The 20,614-nt window shown below is 37.2% G+C and overlaps 1 protein-coding gene across 3 annotated transcripts; it reads left to right on the top strand.

Moving 5' to 3' along the window:
* The first annotated feature begins 26 nt into the window (after window positions 1-26).
* Window positions 27-19,379, top strand: EBAG9 (estrogen receptor binding site associated antigen 9). Of its 3 annotated transcripts, XM_082750692.1 has the most exons (8): window positions 558-898; window positions 1,336-1,442; window positions 5,205-5,302; window positions 8,744-8,822; window positions 9,549-9,707; window positions 11,395-11,502; window positions 15,836-15,927; window positions 18,847-19,379. In XM_082750692.1, exons 3-8 carry the CDS (start codon window positions 5,220-5,222, stop codon window positions 18,965-18,967), a joined length of 642 nt encoding a protein of 213 aa, XP_082606818.1. In that variant the 5' UTR covers window positions 558-898; window positions 1,336-1,442; window positions 5,205-5,219; the 3' UTR covers window positions 18,968-19,379. The 3 variants fall into 3 exon arrangements, with proteins under 3 accessions (XP_082606817.1, XP_082606816.1, XP_082606818.1); XM_082750691.1 differs by lacking the exons at window positions 558-898; window positions 1,336-1,442 and adding an exon at window positions 27-312; XM_082750690.1 differs by lacking the exon at window positions 1,336-1,442 and having other exon boundaries at window positions 523-898.
* Window positions 19,380-20,614: the final 1,235 nt, after the last annotated feature.

The raw sequence follows: 20,614 nt of genomic DNA on the forward strand, positions 1-20,614 counted from the left end.
GGGCCAGACAGGACCTGGGCGGGGTGCGGAAGTGAGGGCCTGGAGACCACCGAGAACCGCCTTCCAGGAGCGCGAAGTGGGAGGGGTCGGGGGAGGGTTTCCCGAGGAGGGGGCGGCCATGGCAGCTGCGCGGAGGCAACGGCGGCTGCGACGGAGCGCGCGCCCGGCTTTGAATGAGCGGGGCTAAGACTGAACGGGCGGAGCGCGAGCTCGAGGAAGCGACCGGCAGTGCGCGTGCGCGCGCCTTGTGTGCGCGCGCGGCCCGCGGCAGCTCGGAGCCTCCGCCGGGCGGGCGGGGAGGGGGAGGGGCAGGTGAGTGTGTGCGAGTCGCGCGTGCCCGCGAGGGGCTTCCCTCCCCCATTGCCCCCGAACCCAACCTGGTCCTTGGGTGGGGTGGGGGGGTCTTCTGCCTTTCCCTGCTCAGCCCTCCTCTTCGCCCCGCACTTCCCGCCCTCCCACCTTTTCGCCCCTCCACCCGGTTGCTCCCTTCCTCAGCCGACTGCCACTCTGGGGTACTGTTTCCGGGTCGGGTGACCTCTGGGGTGAAGGAACTGCGCCTGGGAGCGGGCCCCGGGCGTGCAGCCCTCATCATGCCGCGCTCACGCGTGGGAGACACGCCTGTGGGACGCGGGCGCAGAAACCCGCCAGTCCCGGAATGGGCCTCCAGCAGGGAAATCTGCTCGTCCTTCGTGGCCCTCCTTCACAGGCCTTGCTCCTTCCCAGATTTTTACGAAATCCAAATTCCAACCTACCCCGAGCCCACCTCCAGCGATTTAGAGCGTTTCGCAGAGCGCCGAGTGCATGGCGTCGGGTTGTGGAACCTGAAAACGCTCTTGCCTTTTTTTCTCATCTGTACAGTGGGTATGATTTTTTTTTTTTTTTTATCAGCCAATTTCAGGTGCGTAATCAGAAGTTAAAGCATTTCAGTTATGGGACTCTTGCCTTTTGAATCATTTAGGAGACCTTAACTCTGCCCTCCTAAGAGTCTAGGTGTCACATACTTGAGGGCCTGACTGAGTGGCCAGAGTTGGTACTGTCCCCTTTCCAACCCGCTTCCACGTTCTCTCCTCCGAGTTCCCTTTTTCCTTGGCTTTTCACATAAGTGAGTTAAGGTAAATTTTATTTTTGGAGCCTTGTGATATTCCTTAATCAACCTGAGAGTTACAAACTGACTTTGAGGCTGCTCTGTACTGTGCTAAGTCATACGGTTTTTAATATTTTGGTATTGAAAATTTTCAGAAATATATTTTTAGAATTGCAGCTATTGAAGACTGACTGGCGGTAGTGTGTGCTAAAAGATTTTGGCTTGGGCTTATTTCATAAATTGTAATATAGTGACTCTGTTGAAAGGATCTCACCCGCAGTTCACAGGGAACTCCAAGGAAGAAAGATATATTTAATCTTGCAGCTTCCGAGGAAGGCAGTGTTTTTTGGAAATGTAGGTGAGTCTTCCTCACTTGACCTCGCTGAGTTCTCATTCCTGTTGATTTCCTAGAGGTCATTTCTCCAAAAGCCCTGAGGATAGTTTTCTTCGTAATTCGATCCTTTTTCTGCTATAACTCAAGTTTTTGTATTTTCCTCCAAACTTTAAAGGAAATCTTCATTTGAAAATTAGGTTAGATTAGTAATTCTCAGTTTCAGAAAGTATTCTGAAGTAACCAAAGTGCAAAGTAGCCTAAGAGGCATACTGAAATTGGCTACCTAGAGGGCATTCCAAAAATCAAACTGAGGCAATGAGTATAAAATTAAAAGGTTTATCAAGGAGGATGGAGTGTGGGGAGAGCCTAGGCTTTGGGTCAATCTCTTTATTTATTTATTTTTAAATGTTATTTATTTATTTGACAGAGAGCCATCACAAGTAGGCAGAGAGACAGACAGAGAGAGGGAGAAGGAGGCTCCCTGCTGAGCAGAGAGCCCAATGTGGGGCTCCATCCCAGGACCCTGAGGTCATGTGCATCAATCTCTTTAAATCTTGGTGACTAAATCCTCTGGAGCCGCAGTGTCAGCCTCATTTATTAAAAGGGTGTAGTGGAACTTACCTCTTTTGTTCTTAGGATTCCAGTGATATGATAGAAGATACATTGTGTAGAACTATGTTTTGAACATACTGAGTGCTCAAGGAATGTTAATTTCCCTTCAACAAATAGCTGAGTACCTACTATGTGCTTGGCATTGGCTAAGACCTACGTATACCAAACTGAGCAAGACTGACTGGGGCTCTGTCTCCTCACTCCCTTGCATTGTCACTAGCCTGTGACAACTGAGCAACAAACAAGGGTTTCTCTGTACTGGGTCAGTAGTTTTTCCCATTCCTTAGGGTAGCATCTGTTAGATAGTAGGTGCTAAAGATATATATGCTTGTTGAACTGAATTGGAACTGTGGGTCCCAAAGAATACTCCAATCTGCAAACCAATGTAATTGATAAAATCAGATGTCTTGATAGTTAACTTGATTGCATTTTCCCCATTTCACTACAGCTGGTTGGAAAATTTAGTCTGGAAATTATAATATCATCACTGAATTAGTAAGAATGTTTATTGTTAGTGAGATGTTTTTGGCTTTTGAATTAAATAGACCTAGGTTTAAATCTGAGTCATTGGTTGTGGGAACATGAAAACATGTACAAAGTAGAGAATTTAGGTGTGGTAAGAGAAAAATACTGGAATTAAGAAGACTTGATAGTAGGGGCACCCGGTGACTTAGTCGATTAAGCGTCTGACTCTTGGTTTCTGCTTAGGTCAAAGATCTCATGCATGGGTAGTGGGATTAGTCCCTGCATAGGGCTCTGTGGTCAGCAGGGACTCTGCTTGAAGATTCTCTTCCTCTGCCCTTTCCCACATTCATTCTCTCTCAAATAAATCAATATTAAAAAAAAAAAAAACCAGCAAGAAGTAATAAAGGTTTATGCTAGGGAGATTGCAGTGGAAATAGGAAAGAATATGGTCAGTATTAGGAAATGGAATAAGGTCTTTTGACAGTTTGGACATAAGAGGCTAAGAGAAAGGAGAAGTCAAAATTGTTGCATTTTTTGAAACCTAGTAAGCCGTTAATTGGGTTTTGTTTTTTTTTTTTTGATCAGAAGTATTTAAGTGACTCAAATAGTGAAATTCTTAAATTTTTTTGGTTCATACCTTAAGAGTCACTTGTTTACATCCTCTCAGTAAGTCAACTGCAAATACAGGCATTCAGTACATCATTGAACTCACGTGGAGCTGTAACCTCAATGTATGAGCATTTTGCTAAGGGAGCCTTTCGGAACTCTTACTGCAAAGAGTCTACTGGGCCTTTGTATATTTGTAATTGGAGAAATAAAAAGAACTAGCTATGTGTTTCACACTTTGAAGGGAATGGCAGTAGTGGCTCTACAGAGTAATTAGGATCAGATATAAGAGTTAACTATGTTTCCTTTGTGTTTCTGTTTTGTTTATATATTTTTGTTTGAGCTTTTATATGAGGCGTAACATACAAACAGTATATGTAGTATACTGGTGTTGCTACTACTCAGCCTGAAATATAGATCTATATGCCTATAGATGTAGGCATAAAGTTGTTTGTAATATTTTCTCAATAGCCTTTTTATATCTGTAGACTCTCTGGTAATGTCACCTCTCTATGATATTGGCGTAATTCTTTTTTTTTTTTTTAAAGATTTTATTTATTTATTTGACAGAGATCACAAGTAGGCAGAGAGGCAGGCAGAGAGAGAGAAGAGGAAGCAGGCTCCCTGCTGAGCAGAGAGCCTGATGCAGGGCTGGATCCCAGGACCCTAGGATCATGATCTGAGCCAAAGGCAGCCGCTTAACTCATTAAGCCACCCGGCACCCCAGTATTGGCGTAATTCTATTAGGGACTTAACATATTTTGGATTGTTATGTGCTTTTGATTTACTGACCCTTTCATCATTAAGAAAGGACCATTTTTATGCCTGCTAATATTTTCTCTGAAATCTACTCTTTGACATTGGAATAGTCACTTCAACTTCTTTTAGTGTTGGCATGGTATATTTTACCTATTGTTGTCCCATCTGGTATTTGTTCCTCTTTACCTTGTTTTTTGTTCTTCCCTGCCTTCTTTCCCCCCCTTTTCTGTTGGCTATATTTTGTCTCTTTTGTAGTCTTATTAGTTTAACTGGAACTTGCCCCTTAGAGGATATGATTTAATTGATTTATTGGGGTTAGACCCAGGTATCATTATTTCTGTAAAGGATCCCCATTATATGTGAACCACTGGACTAGATGATCTTTATTGTTACTTTCAAGTTAGCTTTGTGACTTTGGGCAAGTTATTTGACTTCTCTAAATGCAATTTCCTCATCACTAAAATGGGCATAATAGAATGTATCTATCTAAAAGTTAAAACTGTTCAACAGTATTTTGAAGAGTACTGTTATTTTCATATGGTTCAAACTTCAAAAGGTACCAAAGACTCAATATATACTGTTTTATGCTTTTTGATTTTTCATAGAAAATAATACATAAAGATAATACATAATAAGGTAATACATAAATACATAAAAAGGTAATTGAAGTTTTGAAATATTCTGAGAATATTTCAAAAAGGGTTTTTCCTCTCAACTACAGAAAACTTAAAAATCTTGTTTCTTGAATTGTCAATATGATTTACATTTTATTTTTATTTTTTTAAAAGATTTTATTTATTCATGAGAGAGAGAGAGAATGGCAGAGGGAGAAGCAGATTCCCTGTTGAGCAGAGAGCCCGACAGTGGGGCTAGATCACAGGACCCTGGAATCATGACCTGAGCCAAAGGCAGACTGAGCCACCCAGGTGCCCCATGATTTACATTTCAATTTTAAAATTTGCTGAGTCTGGGGTAACTGGGTGACCCAGTTGGCTGAGTGCCTGACTCTTGATTTTGACCCAGGTCATGATGTTAGGGTTGTGAGATCAAACAGAGTCTGCTTGAGATTCTTTCTCTCCCTCTGCTTCTCCCCACCCCCTTTTCACAGGTGCTCTCACTCTCTCAAATAAACAAAATCCTTAAGAAAATAAAATTTACATGTTATATTTGTGGTTTCTAAAGAAAAGTAAAAAATGTCTGATTTTCACAGCTCATAATAGGACCTTTTAGCTTGGGAATGGGAATTTAGCTTATAAAATCAGAATGGGATTATAGAGTGTATTATTTAGAATGGGAATACAGCTTATGAAATCAGCTAAGTGCATTTATGTGCTTTTTCCACAGGTTTTGATTCCCACCATGGCTATCACACAGTTTCGGTTATTTAAAGTTTGCACCTGCCTTGCAACAGTATTCTCATTCCTAAAGAGGTTAATATGCAGGTAAACAAATTTTATGTTCATATTGACTTGTTTATCTTCTTGCTGGTTTTGGATGCCTTCATAATTACAAAAAGGCAGTTCAAACTATATTTAAGCTAAATAAATTGATTATAGTATTTATTCATTACTCTCTGATATTTTGTTTTGTGTATTTCCTCTACTTCATAACTAGAAAGTAGAGTTTCACTTCATTTTTTTTAATTCTTACATCTTTAATTAAAATCATATTCTTATTCCTATAGAATTTCAGAAAAATCAAATCTCTTTAATTGTAATAAGACAGTTTTTACATATATAATTGTTTCAGAATTATTTCAGAATTATTACCAGAATGTTTTAATGGTTAGGTGGAATTAGGAATAAATATTTCTTTCTATAGTATAATATGAATATTATTTTTATATTTTAAAAAATAACTTGAGCAGAAAAACCTTGCACAAAATAGATTTTTTTTGTCTCTCTTTTTAAAAAAAAAAAAATATTTTATTTATTTATCCGACAGACAGAGATCACAAGTAGGCAGAGTGGCAGGCAGAGAGAGAGAGGAGGAAGCAGGCTCCCTGCTGAGCAGAGAGCCCGATGCGGGGCTCGATCCCAGGACTCTGAGATCACGACCTGAGCCGAAGGCAGCGGCTTAACCCACTGAGCCACCCAGGCGCCCCTGTCTCTTAAAAAATATTCCAGAATGTGGAATGTGGAATATGTAGTCCTAGTCAGATAAGTCATTCTGCTTCTTTAGTAAGTCATCCAAAGATTTGAATTCCTTCTATTTTTGTCACACAACTATACCCTAGAGCTATAGTTCTGTACTGTACCCTAGAGCTATGTGCTGAGGTACTTCCCGGCTTCACATTAAACTCACAGGTGTATCATCAGGATTTTTTTTTAAATTTCTAACAAAACACAGTGAATGGGATAATCAACATCTGTTAAACATTGTACAAACTACTAGATCAAGGTAGTTCACGTTTGTAGCATTAGCTCATGCAGCATTACTTTGGCGGATATTCTTGAATGTTTGAGATAAGTTTTTTTTTACTTGTATTTTTGGTGACCTGTCTTTGCAAAGCTAGGATTTAGGTTGTAATTAAAGCAAGTACTGAACCTAAAACTAATGTGAAACAGAAAATGAGGATGGTAGTACCCAATCTGATTTTGAGTTTTGAGGAACTGTGCAGTATCCAGTAACCCCACATATATGTGCCATTAGTGACTATGGTTCTTTAAGAATGAAATAAAAATATTATTTTTCTTTATATGTAGTAGTTTTGCAAATGGCTACTGTATAGTTAGGACATAAGTATTAAATTGTTTGGGTGTAACTGTGTAATCAATGAAACTGATAGGTATTTGCTTTGGCCAGGGGTACTGTGAAAAAAAAAAAAAAAAAAGTACTGACACACAGAGTAGGTTATAGTAAAAGAGGAAGTAGAAGGCTGTCAGCTCTCTTTCTTAGCAGCCCTGATTTAGAAGTTGCACACAAACACTTTTCAGCTTACTGTCCACAGCTTAGTCATATGGCCATGTAGCTTCAAAGGAGGCCAGGAAATATATGCTCTGGCTAAGTAGCCCTTTATAACTATTAAAACTCTGAGGATTAAGGACATTTATTGTTAGAAGTAGAGTGATTTGGGATTTTTCTAAAAGTAGGGCCATAGTACGGCAAACAGAATGAGTAGATGAACTAGAATGAAGATGACCACTGGAGGAAGAAAGGTCAAGAAAGATACAGAAAATTTAGGTTATTGAACTTATCCAGGAAGAGGACAGGATTTAGGGAGTAAGGAAAATAGTGAACTAAGTGCTCAGGTCAGCAGTGTGAGGAGAAATGGCCAGAAAGGTAAGGTAGGATAAGAATGGGTGTTAACTGCCAGGAGGCTGGAGGTTAACAGAAGATAAATTATGGGTATTTTTCTCTTCGCATATGTATTTTCTAAAACAAAAATATTTTTGGAAAAAGAATGCATTTGAGGGCGCCTGGGTGGCTCAGTGGGTTAAGCCTCTGCCTTCAGCTCAGGTCATGATCTCAGGGTCCTGGGATCGAGTCCCGCATCGGGCTCTCTGCTTAGTGGGGAGCCTGCTTCCTCCTCTCTCTGTCTGCCTCTCTGCCTACTTGTGATCTCTCTCTGTCAAATAAATAAATAAAATCTTTAAAAAAAAAAGAATGCATTTGATTTAAAAAAATTTAAGGACAATTGCCACACTATAAATTTCACAATAATATATTTAGGATTGATTTTATGTTCACTTTTAAAAAGAAAACTGATTCGTTGTTAGAATAACTTTTCTTACGTGTCAGAGGGAACCTAGATCATGTGCTCTAAAAGTATCACGTCTACATCATAATTTAGTGGTAGATTGTATTTTCTAGTTATCCTTTAAATAAAATATGATTTCTAATCTTGTAGTAAAAATAACTACCTTACCAGTTTGCTCTAAGTAGATGTTGTGTAAATTATCTAAAATGAAGCAAGTGAATAATCATTTATAATAGCTACCATTTTTTTTAGTGTCATTTTATGTACCGGGCAGTGTCTAGTGTGTAACCACTTTAAATATGTCACTTAGTTAAATCCTTAAACAACTCTACAAAATTAGGTTTGAATACCTACATTTTGCAGGTGAGGATATTGAAACTAAGAGGCTAGTTGATTCTAACTAGACTGGTAATTAGTAGAAGTTAACATTTAAAACTATGGTTTACATAGTTTCTATAGCCCATGCTCTTAGCACCTGAGCTCTGATATCTATTTTGTTTAATACAGTGCTTCTCCTACCAGTCCTTACCAATTACAGTTTAGTTCAACCCAGTGATTTTCAAACTTTTTTTTTAATAGTTTGATAGGTAATCTTACCAAAAAACTACATCGGTAGTTTAACCAGCCATCCTGGTTAAAACGGCATAGGTGGGGACGCCTGAGCGGCTCAGCTGGCTGAGCATCCAGCTCTTGGTTTGGCTCAGGTCATGATCTCATGGGTCATGGGACGGAGCTCCATGGCGAGTCTGCTTAAAGATTCTCCCCCTCTGTTCTTCCCCTTGCTTGTGTGCCCAAGTGGGTTCTCTCTCTCTCTCAAAAATAAAATAAAATAAAAGGGTAAGTGTCCCAGAGCTTCACCAACAGAGTGTGGTTTAAAGGAATATAGTTTGAAATCACTTTGCATTTTTGTTTTTGTTTTTATATTCTTCCTGAGTTTATCTATAATTCTGAGTCCTAAGCCAAAAAGCAGTTTTGTTGTCCTTTCCAAGATTTTAAATGTATTTAAAAAATATTTGATGCATGCCTTTTCTTTTCATGTTAATGAGCAACTCTTAATTATTAAAATAAAGAATTGCAAAATTATAAAAGATCTTCTTTTATAAGCCTCCAGTTACTGCCCATTGTGCTTCTACCTGATTTGCTTGGGTAATTATTGAAATAAGTTATTTCATTTTTATTTTAGATCTGGCAGAGGACGGAAATTAAGTGGAGACCAAATAACTCTGCCAACTACAGTTGATTATTCATCAGTTCCTAAACAGGTAATTTTTTTTTTTAAGTTTGAATAAGTGTTCCAGAACCATGGTTTTCAAACTGGACTGCAGATCATTAATTAATATGTCATGAAGTTAATTTGGTAGTCAGGTCAGGCTTTTGCTGTTGTTATATATTTTAATTCTAAAATTTTTATTTGGCTCTTCATAGTATTTTCTATTTACTTTGCTGAAATTTCCTATTTTATTTTTCCATAGATTTGATTCAAGAGTGTTTGCTTTTGCTTGTCGAAGTATTTTTATAACTATTTTAAAGTCTTAGATAATTATAACATTTATATTATTCCATATGAGTTGAAATTTACTGATTGTGGAATAAACATGGACATTTTGAAGATTATATTTAAGACTGTCTTATATAAATTCTATCAAGAATGTTTTTTGTTTTTTATTTAAATCAGGCAATCAACCCAATTAGGCTTAGGATGCAAGTTTCAATGTTCTTTCTTGGACTATAGTTCTAAATGTCAGTTCAGGTTTTAAAGCATTTGCTTTTGTTTCATTTTTTTTGTTTTTAATGTCTAACTTCTAGTAAAAGTGTTTTATAAACTTCTGATCTAGTTTTGATATATGTTTTATAAAATTTATATTTTTCTGTTGGTCAAAAAGTTTGAAAACCAGTATTTTAGAAAGCCTATTTTTCTAATGAATGATGAATGAGATATTGATTAGGTTACACCTTTGTGGTTGACACTATTGATGGATTCATTGTAGACCGATGTTGAAGAGTGGACTTCCTGGGATGAAGACGCCCCCACAAGTGTAAAGATTGAAGGAGGCAATGGGAATGTAGCAACACAACAAAATGCTTTGGAACAACTGGAACCTGACTATTTTAAGGACATGACACCAACTATAAGGAAAACTCAGAAAGTATGTAAAAAATTTGTGGTTCGGGAGGTTAAATAATTAAACTGCTTTTCAGGTTCCTATATTTAAATCAGACAGTACAATTAGTATTTCTCAGAAATCCTATTTCTGATAATCAGTTTGTTGTGTTTTCTAACATATTAAACAAGCTTACGTATTCAAGTGACTTAGACGTAGATCTAGTAAGTTGCACCCCCAAGTCTTTTAAAGTTATATATGCATTTACTGAAATCCAACCATAGACCAGATTCTAGACTGCGGTTTCTACTATAGAGACTAAGCTGATTAAGATAAAGTTCTGACCTTAAAAGAGTTCACAGTTTAGTGATGCCTACAAACTGATAGGTGTAGTTTCCATTATGTATAATCGTTATAAAATGATGCAGGACTCTCAGAAGCTTGTGATAGTCATCCACACTTTACTTAATCCCTTTTGAATTGGGTATAGAAGATCAATTAAAGGTGGGGGGAATTATTGGAGAAAGAACAGTGCCTGAATATTTTCCTTTTTATCAAAAGTAGTACATGTACTTTTTAAAAAAAAATTTAAGTCAAAGAATAGAAGAGCTTATAATGAGAAGCAAAGGGCTTCTGCTCCATCATTCCCCTTGGACACTTCTAATTCTCAGAAGCAACCACTGATAACTTTTCCTGTTTGGGCTTATAATGTTTTTTTAAAATCATATCTATATGTAATATGCTTATGTTGCTATGCCTTGATTTACTAATCGCAGACATTGTCCATTGACTTCATACTGTGGTAGATGGGGTTTATTTCATACTACACTCACTGCCCTTCCCCCTCTTCCTAACATTACGATGCTGTTATTCCAGTCTACCTCACTAGTCACCCTGCTATTTAAAAACAAAACAAAACTAAACTAACTAACAAAAAAGCTTGATTAGGGTTCCATTTCTTGTTCAGTCATGCATAGAAAATATTTCTTAAAAATGCAGTTTATAAAATGAGGACATTATTTTTCCACCATTCCTTAATAGGGTTTCTCACCCACTTCTGCCTCCCCACCAGTTTCAGCTATAAATTTGTTTTTATAATTTCAAGGCTAATAACATTTACATTCTGTACTCAGGATTTTGTTAATTTGTTCAAATGTCTTGGTGCTAAAGAGCATAAAATTGTATATTTTTCAAGGAGTTTGTGTGTATTACTAGATGAATACCTTATATTTTGGAAGTAATTGCTGTCTTAAGAGGAACCTAGACTATTACAATAGTACCTTAATAAATTAGTTAGACTGAAAATGTTTTTAAGCTACAAAGTTACCACTACTGCCTTGAAAGAGCAAATAGATTGATAGATAACCATATGAAGAGAGCTGGCCATACTTTGTAGGATGTGACATGTGTTCTTATTTAATATGGTGACTAAAAGTGTGAATTTATATTTTGTGGGTCTAGAGAGAGAAGAGGAAAATTTGATGTTTTTTTAGGAAAAGTAAGATGGAATTTTTCTTAGTATGTAAGTGATTTGTATTTGTGTGACAATTGCCTAGGAATTTTGATAGTCTTTACAGACTTAAAAAAAAAAAACTTAACATTATAAATTTTAAAAGAAGAAAGGTAGGGCATATTTGAAATAATTACAGAATACTTTGGTCACATAATTATCTTATCTATTTTTATATAATGCATAAAATATTCCTATAATTCTATTTCACTTATCTTTCAGATCATTATTAAGAAGAGGGAACCATTAAATTTTGGCATCCCAGATGGTAGCACAGGTTTCTCTAGTAGATTAGCAGCTACACAGGATATGCCTTTTATTCATCAATCTGTAAGTATGTTAATAATATATAGGCAAGGGTTTGTTTTGTTTTCTTGAAAGAAGAAAATCAAAGTGAACATAATATTTGTACTTCTGTGCTTCATAACAGGCTTGGCAGATGAGAGACGTTAATCTTGAGTTTTGCCAGTCTTATCCTTTTAAGAGATTGTAGATTACATCAGCTACCAATATCAGAGTCCCACTGTACATGTAAAAGATAAATATAGTGTGTTACTTAACGAATGTGACCTTTTGGTACACCTGGGTGGCTCAATTCGTTGAGTGCCTGACTCTTGATTTTGTCCCAGGTCATGATCTCAGGGTTGTGAGATTGAGCCCGCCTTGGGCTCTGTGCTGGGCATGGAACAGGCATGGAACCTGCTGAAGATTCTCCCTCTCCTTTTCCTTCTGCCTTTCCCCTTTTTGCCTATGTGCGCACCTGCACGCTTTCTCTCTTTCCCTCTCTAAAAGAAAATAAATTTTTTTTAAAAAGTGACCTTTAAAGAGATTACCACTGAAATTTAAACTTAAAAGCAGGCTATTTTTTAGTGAGTCATGAATTGTTTCCCTAGTAGGGTATATTTACATTTAAAGTATAATTTGACTTGTAGTAGGTTTGATTTAAATGCATCAATTTGAAGGACAAAAGTACTGTAGTCAACATTGGAAGTATCTCAGAATCAGCTTTGAATTTTCTTAAAAACACCTATGTCCAGGGTCACTTGGGTGGCTCAGTCTGTTGAGCATCTGCCTTAGGCTCAGGTCCCCATCTCTGGGTCCTGGGATGGAGCCCTGCATCTTGCTCCCTGCTTGGCGGGGAGTCTGCTTCTCCCCACTGTTTGTGCGCTCTCTGTCTCTGTCTTGCTCTCAAATAAATAAATAAAATATTTAGAAAGAAAACTTTTAGTCTGGCACTCCAGGTAGTCATAATGATCATCAAAGAACTCTCCATAACTTAAAAAAATAACCTACAATGTTCAGACTTCTCTGTAGATCTAAGCTTAAGTATGTTTTGATTGCAAGATTATTGATTAATAATTGTTGACTAATTTATTATGTTATTATTGTATAACAGCCCCACAGCTAGTGACTTAAAACAATAAACATTCTTTATCTCATATAGTTTCTATGGATTGGGAATCCAGGAGTGACTCAACTGGGTGGCTCTGGTGCAGGGTTTCTAATGACTTTCCGGACAAATCATTAGCTGGGGCTGTAGTCCTATGAAGGCTTGCCTGAAATTAGAGGGTTCATTTCATAGGGGCTCACTTTATGGCCTGGCAAACTAATGGTGGTTGGTTGCGTGAAACCTCAGTTCCTTGCCATGGACGTCTCCGTAGGGCTGCTTGGGTTTCCATACAACATAACCGCTGAGGGTCCCAGAACAAATGATCCCCGAAAAAGAGAAGGCAGGCAGAGGTGAAGCCACAATGCTTGTTTATGATTCGTCTTATAAGTGACGCACTGTCACTAAATCCAGCCCACATGCAAGGGGAGAGGAATTAAGCTCTACCTCTTGAAGGAAGGAGTGCCAAAGAATTTGCGACAGTTTTAAACCACCACATCTGTCTGTCTCTCTTGTTTGTTTAAACTGTATGGGTGCTTCAGAGGCGCCTTCTCTCCAGGGAACCCGTGTTTATGTATGTTTTTAATTCATTGGTCAAAAATGATTCCTACTAATGCGAGACAGGTGCTCGGTGCTAGTACTATAGTGGAAAGTGAGAAAAACAGGCAGAGTCCTTGCTTCAAAAAAATACATTCTAGCGGGGGAAGTGCAGTATTAAATAAATGATCATCCATAAATAATGCAGATTTTGGCAACTCCTCTGCATTTATTTATTTTTATTGAAGATTTGATTAATGTATTTGAGAGGACAGAAAGAGCATGAGTGGAGAGAGGATGGGGCTTGATCCCAAGACCTTGAGATCATGACCTGAGCCAAAGGCAGACACTTAACCAACTGAGCCACCCAGGTGCCTCCTTCTGTGCATTTACATTATGCTATGAGAACACAGTAACACCATAGATATTCCTCTAAAGTAGCACAGCATGTTTAATTTTTAATTTCATACTTCTAAATTTTCTACTTTATTCATGTGTTTGATCCTTATTGATAAAGCGGTTCAGACTTAACCAGTGAATTAGTAAATGTTTCCCACTTACTTACAAGTTTTTATAACACCAGTATAGCTTATTATGAAGTTGTAAATATATACCTCCTTACAGAGTTGAAAGGGTAAATAGGATAGATGGAGATTGTCTTCAGTGCTATCTCCACATATTTTCCTCTCAGCAGATGAAATAAGGGGCATTGCTTAGGCGAGAATGGTAATCTACTGCACTTTGTTCTCTACTCTAAAAATATCTTACCATCCATTCTACCAGGTAGTTTCTTCTTTTAAATTCCATATTCTATTTTTTTTTTCTAGAGTTTAATCATCCATGTTGTTGTAATAGCTTTTTATACTAAGAATATTAATTTTTTTCTGTCATCTTTTATAATTTTTTGATTTGTTCTTGGCTTTATAATTTGGTTTGGATGTTTTTGATGGGCCGATGTGTTTAGGTTTTTTTTTTTTCTTTTATAAGTAAGCTCCATGCCCAGCGTGGAGTCAGTGTGGGGCTTGAACTCACAACCCTGAGATCAAGACCTGAGCTGCAATTAAGAGTTGGACACTTGGGGCACCTGGGTGGCTCAGTAGGTTAAAGCCTCTGACTTCAGCTCAGGTCATTATCCCAGTGTCCTGGGATCAAGCCCCACATCAGGCGCTCTACTCAGCAGGGAGCCTGCTTCCACCTCTCTCTCTTTCTCTCTCTGCCTGCCTCTCTGCCTGCTTGTGATCTCTGTCATATAAGTAAATAAAAATCTTCAAAAAAAAAATACATAAAATGTCCAAAAAAAAAAGAGTTGGATGCTTAACCAGCTGAGCCACGCAGGTGCTCTGTGTTTAGTTTTTATGTAGCAGCCCTACCCATCTTATCCTTTAAAACTTTTTAATTTGAAAGGCCATCTCTACTAAAGAATCAGCTATCACTCTCTTTGTGGTTTTAGTTCACTTTTTTTATGTCTAAATGTTTTGTATACAGAAAGTCAAACGCCTCAGTGGAAAAATGGATATATTGACAAATAAGAAATAGACTTAGTCTAATAACATGAAGAAAAGTTTGATCTTATTACTTCTCAAAGAAATCCAAAGTAAAATAACAAGACCCCATTATCAAATCTTAACCAATTAGCAAAGAGGAGAGGAGGCGATTACCAGTATTGACAGAGGTGCAGGGAGGGAAGACTTGTACCTGTTCCTGTTGGTAGGATTAGTTGGTATAGGTTTTCAAAAGGGTCATTTGAATTTTGGTTCAGTGGCTTGAGAAAAATTTTTTTATTTGATTTTGGTATTCTACCTTTATAGACTTATATTAAGCAGATTATCAGAAATACACTAGAAAGTTTTAACAGAGAACGGTATTACGTTTATAGTTAGGAGGAGAAAACCACACATTGTATTTCAGTTTTAAGTATAAGTGCTCAAAAGTATACTAAATCTATTCATAGATTGGTGCCAGTTATTTTATGCTCATAGTCACTTCCGCACCTAACTAAACATTCCAGAATGAGCATTTTTATTGGTTTGTGGAAGAAAAAGTGAACTTTCAGAGGTCCAGCCTGGGGGATATTGGAAAGTATAATGGAAGAAGTAGTGAAAGGCCAGCCTACTGGGGTCGGGTAAGTAGGACAGGCCAAAGGAAAAAAAAAAACCAAAAAACAAAAAAACCACTATATGGAATTACTCTGGTGAAGAGTAAATTTTGCCTGGTTTGTTGTTTTTGCCTTGGGCCCACCTAGTAAGAACCACTGAAAAATCTGTAAATTACTTACGCTTAAATGAAAATGGCTGTGCTGATTTGGAAACTTCGGGTCCTCTAGTTCATCTTCGCACAGAGTAGTTAGGCATCTCCAATTCCATCTCCAGTCAGTCTCTTCTCTTGCCCCCACCCCTACCCTCTCCTCTCACTGACAAGAGAGAAATGGAAAGAAGAAACTTCCTATTCTTGTCAATTCCAACTTAAAGTAGGCAGAAAAAAACAACCATTATAAAACATAAAATAGGAAGAAAGCTGGACCTGCCCAGGACCGTTGAGTACTGAAAGTTATGTGTCCCAGGAAACAGCTCAGTTCCAGGCGGACCCAGGGCCTGGTCATCCGGGCCTTATATAGGACGTGAGGAAGACACAGAGGAGTGACAAGGTCTGATTCATGTTATAAAAGACACTCCCCTGGACTGCTGAATGGAGAAAGGGGAGCTCTTTACTATCATAATTTTATTTTGTACTTTGTTGTAGCCTGAATTAGGTGACTTAGATACTTGGCAGGAAAATACCAACGCATGGGAAGAAGAAGAAGATGCGGCCTGGCAAGCAGAAGAAGTTCTGAGGTATTTTAATTATACTTACATTGCGGCTTGAGTAGAAGAACTCAATTTGTTCATGTTGCATTTGAGGTCAAGAAAGCTAATTATGACAAAAGTTGTATTTTTCTTCATTCTTTCTCACTCAGGCCTAGGTAATAGAGGATTTTTTTTTTAAATTTCAGACTACATATACTATTTTATATGATTAAAACATCACAGAAACCAAGAATTTAAAGTATTAGAGGAACAAAAGAGTAATAAGATTAAGGGCAAATGAGATCTTCTATATTTATTACATCATATCATGCTATTTGCTTTATATTGTGTTCCCTGTAAAGCATAGTTATCTCTTGAAACATGAGCCACCACTATATATTCCTCTAGATCAGAACTTATACCCCTATTTTTGTTTCCCTGTGGCCTAGAATAGTGCCTAGCGCTACACCCTCAAATGGAAAAAACTTACATAGCACTCTACAATTGTATATATAGTTCAATTGATGCGCTCACAAGCCCTATGAGGTAAATAATTATGTCAGGTCCTATCCATTCTACAGAGAAGAAAATATTATTCCTGAGGGCTTCAAGTTTGTTATTTTGGTGTTATGTTCTTTTTTCTTTGTTTTTGTGAGCAGTAAACTTAATTCTTGCTACTGTTGCACTAGGTCAACAGTAGCAGAGTATTTACCCTAAAAAAGTTTATGACCATCATCACTGGTGATATTTAAATTAATCTAAATCATTTTTTATTTTTAAAGATGATACAGTAAAACACAGTGATGTAAGTCTGTTTTTAAAGATTGTTTCTATAATAGGGATAGAAAATAAATAACAAAACAACTGATTTCATTTTTGTACTTTGCCTTGTCTTCATCAATTAACTACAGTAACCTTGAAGAGCCAGCAGAGGGTGTAGTTGAGTTAGGGCTGACTTTTTTTTTCTTTTTGTCTTGTCGTTTCTATTTTCAGCTTTTTTTGAATAAGGATGTGTCACATTTTAACAGTCAGTAAAGTTATGAGACCTTTAAATATTTAGTTTTTACTTAATCATTATTCACTGTAAAAGGAGTACTTTGAAAATTGTAAACAGCAACATTTATGTTGCATGGATCATCAAAAAAAGATCCATTTCTTTTACTCTTTTTTGGATAAATCATAGATATAGAAGTCCAAGTGTTTTAGAACATTTTGGGGGGTTCTGGTAATTGTTTTGTGTTATTAACCATAGGATAAGGGAGGGGTCTGTTCATTCTGAATCCATTGATCTTAACAACAGCACTACAGAGTTGATGAGTTCACAAGTATCTTAATACTCACTGTACCAAAACGTTTTTTCCACGCTACTTTCTTGCACTCTGAATGAAACAAGACAAAAACTAAAAACAAAACCCTAAACCTAGTGCTCCGTGTTACATGACAGCTTGGGAAAGGGAGCTTATCAGTCATTAATACACATGCTTCCTGCTACCATTTGCATAAGTTATAGTCAAAGAGACACGGAAGACTCATGTGCTGTTACTGCCCCCAGAAGAACACTGCGAAGTTTCCAAGTGTAGTCACGCTCCATGTCCTCTCACTCAGTCTGTTCCCCATTGCCACTTTAATACTGCCCAGTACTGAAATCAGTAAAGTTAAGGAAGGAGATTTTGGTACTTCAGTGATTTCAGGTGTGTATCTGGAGAGGGAAAACAGATTCTGTCTGTAGTCATCTCTAACTTCCGCCATTTTCCAGGAACATTAACTCTTGGTGCTTATACTTTACCTAGTGACCCGGTGAAAGCTTAGAGATCTTGTTTGTCTGTAAGCTAGCCTGCTCTTGATAATTCTTTTCCTAGCTCCCTTTTGTCGCCAGCATTTTGACTTTGGGGGGCAGATTATCAGTTTTTCTAGGAAGTGATCAGAGCTAGTGAAAAGTAGATTTCTTTTAACCTATTCTTGGTGAAGATCAAAACAGTGCCAAAAATAAGTCTCTCTACTTTCTCGAAATTTGGTCATAGGCACCTCTGCTCATTCGCACTTATGATGAGAATGGTATATACATTTTGCTTGCCAGAGCTTGCTTGGAGCTGTCCCATACATAGCTAATCCACACTGGATTTTTCTGTTTTATAACCTGATGTTGCCTGTCCCATGTGCATCTGTGACCTGAGGAAGCTTCCTTCCTCAACCTTGCATGCTTCTTCACTTACTTTCTCAGATCTTAAGCCTCAGATCCAGGACCAGCTTCTGTTCTTTGTCCTATATCGTCACCCCTTGCTACTCCCACTCCCCACACAAGTCGATCAGTAACAGAAGAGAGGCTAGTGGTTCTAGCTCTTGGAGTCAGGGAGGGGCTAGGGAGGAGGGAAGGATCTCATAATGTGTGATCAGCAAGTACCCACCGTACTGCCCCTTAGGAGAGCTGGCCAAATGCTAATCTTTAAATAGATTTCTAGCTTCCAGTTGGAAGGCTTGTGCTGCTTTTCTGTTTTCTTTGGGCATTGTGTTCTGCACATCTGTGTTCTTGACTTCCTTTAGCAGAGTTTTTCTAACTATTATAATAACAGGAGATTTAGTCCTCAACATCAGAATGGTTTCTCAACATCTTTTCAGAATGGTATCAGAAAGGTGTAGTCCAATGGAGGTAGTGTTTTAGTGAAAATAATCCAAAGTAGAGGGATTAGAGGATGTGGGTTCTTCTCCTTGTACTTGTGACTTTGGATAAGTCACTTAGCCTTTGAGTCTCATTTTACTTTTTGTAACCTAGAGACAATACTCTTCTATTGTGTAAGTCATGTTCTAAGGATTAAAAGAAATACCATTTTTGAAAATCTTTGAAATTTTCAAAACAGAAGGAAGATTTGATGTTGGTAAAAAGGCACTGCTATTTCTTTCTGGAATTTATTCTCCATTTTACCTGTACGGTATTTTCTAAAAGTAAAAATAGGAATATATTTCTTTCAGGCAGCAGAAGATAGCAGACAGAGAAAAGAGAGCAGCAGAACAACAAAGGAAGAAAATGGAGAAGGAGGCACAGCGGCTAATGAAAAAGGAACAGAACAAAATTGGCGTGAAGCTTTCATAACGGATGTCCTTCACATGTCATAGTGCCAGTAGGAGAGATATGAGCTCCACAATTCAAGCAACATTTATATGGATTAAGACTATTTTCAGAATACAAACACATTGCTTGATTTTAATGCATTCATCAGACCATCTGTGGGACCAGGATTCTCTCAGAGTACCTTGAGCTCTTGTGAATGAGACTCAAAAAAACAAAGACCTATGAGGCAATATTTTTTTCAACATGCTCCAAGTGTACGACAATTGTTTGCTGTAGAGAAATTATTACAAATGGAATATACCAGTACCTCTTCTAGCTAGTGTTTCTAGCTAAATAAATGGGTGTAAATAATTTTATGGTGGGAAAGAACTCTGCTCTCTATAATGCTTTCCTTCATTGTGCATAATGATAAAATAAATAATTTTAAATATTCCTTTGTTTCCATGATTATCTGACCTAATTCAGACAAACTGGCAGGGCTTTAACCTCTTTATTTTTGTTTTCAGAAGCTGGTATTGGCATACATTTCTTCTAGTCTGAACTGGTATTGTTTACGTTTAATACGACATTAAGGAATTTGATGACTTTGCTTTTTAAGAAAATGACATTAAATGCAATAATTTTATTTATCATCAAGATTTTATACATCATTGTTTTCTTTTAGATGGTGTTGTAATGGTATACATATTTGTAATTTATACTGCATGTATAAACATTGAAAATCCGCAAAATGACAAATTTGTTTTGCGTTATTATAATTTGTGACTTAGAAAACTGGCATTAGTAGCTTTTTCCTTTAGTTGTAGATTTTAAGATGTTACAGTGTTTTAAGTACCTTAGTCCCTTCCCCCACAAAAGCCATTAATTTACAAACACAGAAAGCCTTTGGTTCTAATATTTTAGAGCTTTCAGATGATTACCCTGCCAGTTTTATATATCTGACATAATGCAGTTTACTGTGTTGTTGGCTAAGATAATACTGATTCATTACATTTTAAATTGAGATAAGAATAATATTTTTATTTTGGGGTGTTGACTGGCTCTAAAATATTTTGAAGGAAATAGATACATACTGTATTCACAGAAAAATAGATTTGATAGTTTAAATCCCATTAATTTTTTCTCCATGATTAAAATACATTCAGACTGATTTTTCTATGGCTTTAGAATTTTTAAAGATTTTTACTTTCATAAAAGCTGTTGCCCAAAGTTAACATTCTGTGGGTTTTTTTTTAAAGTGTCGTAGATACTCTGCAGGCTAACTACTGCTGATATGTTTGAATTAAAATATTTCATAGTAAAATCATAACCTGTACAGTGAGATCACCCTAAGTCCTTAGCCTAGACTAAATGTGATTGTAGAATCCAGTTGACATTTAACTTTGGTAAAGATCTGCTTTTTATAGTCCCAAGCCACATTTTCAGTTATCATGTTTATTAGAGTTTCTGCCAATAAACTTCCAATTAAATAGAATTAGACTCAAATATTTAGTAACAAATATATTCCCTTCCCTTATTTGTATTTATTCATTTTTAGTTATGGAATGCTACATGATTTCTCTAAATTTGGGATTCATAAAGGGTAACTTCTTCTTTTAGTACAATAAATTTTATTGCTTTTCCCCAGTAGTTGAGAAGTATTGAATTCTACTTTGGTCATGACTTTCA

The sequence above is a fragment of the Mustela nivalis genome, assembly GCF_964662115.1.
Source record: "Mustela nivalis genome assembly, contig: HAP1_SCAFFOLD_1717, whole genome shotgun sequence".
NCBI classification, from domain to species: Eukaryota; Metazoa; Chordata; class Mammalia; order Carnivora; family Mustelidae; genus Mustela; species Mustela nivalis.

Excerpts from the sequence above, each read along its gene's own strand:
- EBAG9 (XM_082750690.1), top strand. The coding sequence starts at position 656 with ATGGGCCTCCAGCAGGGAAATCTGCTCGTCCTTCGTGGCCCTCCTTCA. Across the intron at positions 9,708-11,394 it reads CTATAAGGAAAACTCAGAAA|ATCATTATTAAGAAGAGGGA; the intron begins GTATGTAAAAAA and ends CTTATCTTTCAG. Across the intron at positions 11,503-15,835 it reads TGCCTTTTATTCATCAATCT|CCTGAATTAGGTGACTTAGA; the intron begins GTAAGTATGTTA and ends ACTTTGTTGTAG.